This window comes from Camelina sativa, chromosome 2 (assembly GCF_000633955.1).
Source record: "Camelina sativa cultivar DH55 chromosome 2, Cs, whole genome shotgun sequence".
NCBI classification, from domain to species: Eukaryota; Viridiplantae; Streptophyta; class Magnoliopsida; order Brassicales; family Brassicaceae; genus Camelina; species Camelina sativa.
In genome coordinates, this window is record NC_025686.1 from 14,390,354 (window position 1) to 14,398,046 (window position 7,693).

Consider the following 7,693-nt stretch of genomic DNA (forward strand, 5'->3'; position numbering starts at 1 on the left):
TAAAAGAAAAAAGAAGCAAAACGTTGAGGTTGATTAAATGGTGCAAAGATGAGTGGTTCTGTTTGTTAAAATGGAAGAACGCACGAGTCTCATCATGCTTTTCTCCTTCGTCTTCTTTCGTTTTGTCTTCTTATTAAGACATTCCTCCAATATCTTCAAGATCGCTATGAGTAAAATATATGTTCCCCTTTTTCCTCGATTTCACGTGTGGATTACTTCACATTCTCTCCACTACCTTTGTAAGCTGGCTCGTTGATACTAGCTAATTTCTCAAAATACTCCTTATTTTGTATCATTTAAACGTTTTGAAGTTAGTTCTCAATCAAATTCTACTCGACTCAACATATATTTTTAAAATGTATAGTCTCATATATGATTTTGTTTGATAATAGAAAATAAATATTTACTACTGTTTTTTTTCTTTAACTATTTAGGACGGATTTTTGGAATTCCATCGAATAATTAAAGTCGTGGGGATTGTTCATGGGAGCACATACATACATAAGGATTTATCATGATGTGAGATAGTGATCCCATTAGCCTCAGAGATCCAAAGTCACCGAAAGTTGTTTCTTTTTCTTAATTGGTAAATTGAAGAGATGTTTGTGTAATGGTGGTAACTGGTAAGAAATGTGACCCACATGTTTTAAATTATTAAGTTAGTTGTGTATATTCGCACTGTTTGGATGATTTAAATTCAAAATTGTCATAGAAGACTCTAAATATAATTTTTAGAGTATATGCTGATATGCTCAAATTGTAATACCCTAATGGTACTAACAGCCTTGCAGTTGTAATATTATAGGGTCGAATCCACAGAGACTTTAGTTCACATAATAGACTTATTACTCTTTTAATTATGCTAAATCAAAATATTAAATTAAAGACAATGCAAAAACATAATTTAAAATTGTTGTAAATTCAAAGGATCAAAGAGCTAGGCCTAGAGAAATTCTCAGAAAATTATGAAATATTAAATCAATCAAATAATTAGGATTCAAGCAATTAAAAATCAGATCTAGAACTCTAAACACACTTGTAAAATAAATCAGTTCTCACTGCAATTATTATCTAAGTTTAAACCAGAAAATCCAAATCTTTTTGCAAAATTCAAGGTTAAAAATCAGCTTTAGAAACAAGTTTAGATTGTTTACAAAATTATTAAATCAAATCTCTTTGCAAGAAATAATTTTGTTCATCAAAAGGTTTAATCAGGAAAATCAATTATACTCTCATATCAGTTTATTTTCCTAGGTATTAATTCTAGGTGATCAATCAAAATTAATATGAAGAACAACCTAAGATGAAGATCATAGAAGATAATGAATCCTAAAAATAATAGATCTAATAAACCATAAAAACTCTGTGAAAAACCCTAATCCTAACAAGCAAACTACTCATACATGTTTAATGAAGAACAAAACATCTTTTTTGAATAATAAGCAATTGATATTAAGAAGTAAGAAGGGAGTTCAAGAATTCTTCTCTACAAAGCAGATCTCTCTCTCTCCAAAGCTCTCAAAATCTCACAGGGTTGCAGGAAAATAATAATTGCTAGAAAACAACTTAGGTCTAAACAATGACCATAAAAATCCTATAAATACTCTAAAACACGTCTTGGGCCTTTAATTGCAAATAAGGCAAACTTGGGCAATTTTTGTAAATCTTCAAAACTTGTGGAGAAAACATCTGATTGGCTTTGTGGCACCTGCATCGATCGATGCTGAGGTTGCATCGGTCGATGCATTCTCTTGAACTCGTCTCCCAGCTTCGTTGATCAGCCTTCATGCTTTGATTATGCTCCAAATCATCCTCTTTTAGCTCATTTGTGTTCCATCCGTGCCAATGAGTACCTAAACCTATAAAAACTCAAAAACAACCTAGAAAAATAAATCAAAAGACTCAAAAAATACACTTATATCATGGTTAAAAACCACAAAAACCATGATGTATCATATGCATTAGAGGAGATGACCATATATAGTCACTTATTTCAAAAACGATGGATGACAAGATTGTAAGTAAGTTGGATTATTTAGTGATTATATTTTTCTTTTTCTTTTTCTTTTTAATTAAAAAGTTAGAACTACAATAGAACCTCTATAAATTAATAAGGTCGGGACCATGAAATTTTATTAATTTAAAGAGGTTTTAATTTATCGATAAATTAATAATTATTAATTTATCGATAAATTAATAAAATATTAATTTATGAAGAGATTTTTAATTTTCATAATTTTGAAAATTATGTATTACAAAATAAGATACTTTTGTTATCATTCATATTTTTAAAACAATTTCTTAATTTATTATCTTGTCTATTGTAATTGCTAAGTTTAGAGTTTAGGTAAAAATGATAGATGTTAGAAGTTTAGAGTTTAGAAGAAATTTCTACTAGTATCATTCATGGTAATGATGAAGTTGAATAAGATATTGCGGTAATTTTAAAACCAGTTACATATAAAGAAGCAATTATCTCATTTAGAACTCTTCGTAATTTTTGGATGTGATTTGAGAATACGACAATGAAAGATATTAGAGATGAGCTCCAATAAGAATGAAAATTCAAGAATATGCAAACAACAATAGAGTCATATTTCAGTATTTCACTAGATTTTCTTAGATATATATATATATATATATATATATTAGTATTATTTGATTATTAATTTATGATATTGATGGGACTATATTTTTACATAGAATTTCCAAAAAAATATTATCTTATTAATTTATCGAAATGTGTCATTTTTTACACCGGCCCAACTCGGGACCGGAAAAATTTATTAATTTATAGCGAGTATTAATTTAAAGAGTATTAATTTATAGAGGTTCTACTGTATTACGATTTTGTCACGAATCATATGTTTTTTCTTTTCCAACAAAAAAGTCTCTTCGAATGGTCATTTAGCAAACTCATCAAAATTTTATTTTAGTATTACATATCATCTCTATATTTACAGAAAATGTTTCATTAACCATTACCTGTTGCCAGAGGAAAGAGGGTAAATAAGATCTTACCGCTTTTATGTTGGGCGCTCCGTAGCACGCGTGGTAGGGCCTTTGATAACCTGGCATACAACGGTATATCACTACCAGAAGAAGGGAATGCTTGTAGCTTCTAAAGTAGTCCAGAACTTGATCGACCAGACCAATTCCTCCACCCAAACCTATGATATTGCGCCATTTACTTATACTTGTTTTAATGTAGCAAATTAAGTAACTAACACCAAAAGAGAGATTATGAGAGATAATAATAATAATATTAAAAAGGTCAATTATTTTACATCATTTTCTATATATGTAATTATTTATTAGATCATAACTTACCATAATTTTTGTGTGTGCACCACCATAATTTTTTTTGTAGAAAATACAAATATACTACACTCTTTAAACTTCTACTTCGACAATCATATGGTGGATTGGATATACTACACTAATTTAAACTGAATACAAATAGTACTAATCATGAAGTAAAAACATATTTAAACTTCTACTTCGACAATCATATGGTGGATTGGATAATCACTCCCTTCACTCTTTCAGAATCCGCGGAACACTCTTACAGCAACCACCGAAATTCAGCTTTATCCACAATTGATCGATTGATGTTAATATTTAGGGAATCGGTTGTTAGCTTGTAGATGCTTACAACCTATGAGAGCTCTTCACCTTGAAGATGGGAGGCTTGTTACTCATTAATACTGAGCTGATGGGGGAGTGTATTAGGCGAATTCTAAAGCTGGCTCATACAGTCATACTGGTACAGATTCGCTGTCGTTCATGGATCAAACTTTGTCTTTTCCTTGATACGACAAGGAAACAAAGCCGAAGTAAGACGAGACTCTAAAATCAAGACTTGTAAGAATTGAAGTATAGTTTAGCTATAACCAAACAAAATACTCTTGACGTACGTACGATGTAGGATTACAAAAATAAAATCCAAATTAAACTGAAGGTCTATTGATTTGTGACATATTCCAAAAGATTTGCGACTTTAGAAATTTGACAATCTATATCTAAAGTGTAGATACTAAAACTTTAAATTTATTTATTTGCTTTTGTAGGTAAATTAAGACCTTAAGTTAATTAGCAAGTGAAGAACAAATATTGTGTCTAGTACATTTATCTTACTGATTTGTGTATAATCATCGATGTATCATTTTCATGTAACTTATATAGAATATGATCAAGATACTGGTACTCATTAAAATCTGGATAAGGATCATGATGAATATTTAAATTAAAGAATATAAGTTAATCCGTTCATTATTAATGAAATATTATTTCCAGTATAATTACTGGTGACAAAAACTATCATATGGCATAAATATCTCTATGTTTATCATTTATTTTTGAAGGAAGAGACAAAGTAAAAAAAATGAAAGAGACAAGTAATAATGAAGAGAAAAGACAAAATTGGCGGGTGATCGTTGTCAAAGAATGCATGCGTGTGGAGGAAGCTGGTCCAATGTTCCCCACCGGAAAAGTAATTCTCTCCGTCTATAACCACTATCTTGTATTTACACTCATCTTCCATTTTCCTTTACTTTCATAATATATCTTAAAACACTTATTAAACCAAAAAGCAATCAAATTAGCAACCCCAGACTTTATGAAAAAAATCATTCTTCCACAACTATTAATCAACAAACTTAATTCACAGATCACCTTAAGTTTGTATCCTAGTCACTTGTTTATTGCATGATTGATGTTGGTATTATTTATTAGGAAAAAAACTTGATCACATTGCTTACTCAGATTGAAAAGAAAACAGTATCCCAAAAGCTTTAAGTGACTAGAAATAGACATGACACCAGATGGTTAATCATAAGTGGAATATAACAGGTAGGGCTACGCGTAAATCTCTCTAGGATTTGGAATCCACTATCTATAGACTATAATATTTTACACTAAAATTATCCAAACAAAAACCTAAGCCTTAGAAAAAACACTCACCAACAAACCAATTTCATACATTTGAAAATGACCTTTTTATATCTGCTTCTCAATTTATTTTTTCTTACTATTTTTTTTTTGCTCCTTTAGGTATCAACTTATCATACTTCGATGCCTCACAAAAAAAAAAAGCAACATAAGAAAACTCTCGTGCGTGCATCACACAGTGTGTTTAAGATTCAATTCCCATACTTATTTCAACTTTATTTCACTATTCCAATATTTTAAATATTATTCCAATATATATTATGCTAAATTGATATTTAGTTAGTAAATTTTTTATTGATAATACAAAACGACACATTTTGTAAAACAAAACTATGATCTTAAAATAATATTTTTTTGTGAAATGGAGAGAGTATCAGGTAAAAAGTTTAATACTCCCTCTGTTATATTATAATTCAAGGTTTTCAGACATATTAGAAGAATAATTAAATTATATGTTTTACTCTTTATCAATATATTATACAAAAACTTTCATTGGTTAATACATTAAAATAATAGATAAAAAAATTGAAAATTTTACCAAATAGTTACATTAAAATTACTAAATGACATCGACTATTTTGAAATTAATTTAAGTGTAAAATAACATTTAATATAAAACAGAGAGAGTATACTGTATATGTAATACTAATTAAATACGTTAACAAAATTAAAAATTTACATAATGTTGACTTTAATTAACAAGTTAACTAATTTCAAAAGTTATGTGTCAAAAGAAAATTGAGATTTTAAGACCTTGAATGGAGACATAAAATATGCGGATTTCAGGACACGTTTTTGTGAAAGTTGTTTTATACACCAATCATCAAAATATTGAAAATTTGCGTTTTTTCTATAAAGAAAAAAATCTGACTGCGGTATTTTAGGTAGAATATTATGTCATGGGCCGCACTTATATCTCTAACTACTTTTTACCATGCGTTTTTACAAATAACGGACATACATAATATTTTTTAATATTTAATTTATTCTAAATGAAAAAGCTAAATAACTAATATATATTTTAATTAAAAAAAAGTTCTCCGTACCTTTTCTTTCTTCTTTCTCTCTCAAGTAATTTTAGAATGCTTTAAAAAAAATTCCTTTTTATCTTATAAGAAATTTCAAAATGTAATATATATAAGTAATTTTAGTAGTATGCATGTATAACCATTAATAAATCTAGTTATTCTAATAATAAATGAAATTCTTTATAAAAAATTAATATATTAACAACTCAATTTAAAAAAATATACTCCATAATAATTCTTTTTATTTTGTAATACTTTTTATGATTGAACTTGTTAATTTATTTAATAATGAATAAATATATATATATATATATATATATAATTAAATTTTAAATTAAATTAAATTTCATGTTTAAAGTTCATAAATGATATATTAAAATTATTTGTTCAATAATCTTAACTATTTAATTTTTACCTAAACTAATATTCTTAATATATTCAAATATATATCCGCACTACAATTTCTTTCACCAATCAAACATTATCTTGCACCGTTTATTATGTAAAAACGCACTTGTCCCGCAAATTTATTTCCCCATATAAACCGCAGTTGAACCATACCGCATTTAAACCGTACCGCATTGCTAAATCGTTTGTCCCGTACAACCAAATCCGTTGTCACCATTCGGACCCTAAAATTCAAAAACATCCACGAGACAAAGCTTTTTCATATAACAAATATATATTTTTTAAATAATAGCTAATTCTTTTGTTTTTATCAGTAGATACAAACTCTGTGAAAGTAAAAGGTTGGTGATCAAAAGTAAAAGAAACTTGGGCGAGTACTCGTGTGAGGTGTTACCATCGAGCAATCAAGTAATTGCTTATTTTAATTCCAATTGTTTTTTTTTTCTTTATGAAAAATGACAACAAACAAATAAAAGTATGTGTATATATAGATACGTGTGTGCATGGGCCTCCTCTATATGAGTGATCAAAATTGTGTTGGAGTTCAGCCACAAATTCTTCTCATTCGATTATCTCTCTTTCTTTCCTCACTCTCAAATGAAGGGAACTCTAAAATACTTAGCAGGAATCGCAGGACCAAATGGGTTTGGCTCAAGATCTACAGCTGAACAGGTTACACAACATAGCGCCTTGTTTCCTCGTTCACATCTCACTGCCATAATCACGGGTTTGTCTCCCCGTCATCACTTACTATTTCAGTCTTTATAATAGTTTTTGTAGAGTAGACATTCGTGTGTCTTTCCAATTTTATGTCCGCATTCGTGTCCATCTCCTAACTACACAAGGAAGGTTTCAAATTAAAGGTCCTAAATAAAATAAAAGAATGGATTCAAATATGGGAAAACCCGAATAGTTGCGAACTTACGAGACCAAAGTACATCGTTGAATCGTTGATACAAAAAGCTTTATTTTTACACAAGGAAAAGCAAGTACGATAATAAACTCCTCAAACCTAATGTTTTGAATCTTTCTTTATATCAACAGCTTCTGATGCTCACCTACTAGAGAGCATATCTTATGTATAATAGTTCACTTATTGTCATTACTAGTTATTGTTACTACTTTCATAACAAACAAAGTATATAATTAATTTTCCAAATAAGAAACTTGTTATAAATTGTGTCTTATACCACTACTTGTAAAATAAATTTTCCTGGGAAAGACACGATCATATTAAATTATTATGATATGAGATATGTGTTTTGTGTATGCCGGCGACAATATATGATTTTTGTCTCCATTGAATT

General features: G+C 28.8%; 1 protein-coding gene across 1 annotated transcript in view; it reads left to right on the forward strand.

Moving 5' to 3' along the window:
- LOC104724766 (short-chain dehydrogenase TIC 32, chloroplastic-like) overlaps nt 6,875-7,693 on the forward strand; it is a 3,899-nt gene continuing 3,080 nt past the window's right edge. Inside the window, exon 1 of the mRNA XM_010443322.2 lies at nt 6,875-7,113. Coding sequence (XP_010441624.1) covers nt 6,984-7,113 — 130 coding nt within the window. The 5' untranslated portion in view covers nt 6,875-6,983. The remainder of the gene's footprint in view (nt 7,114-7,693) is intronic.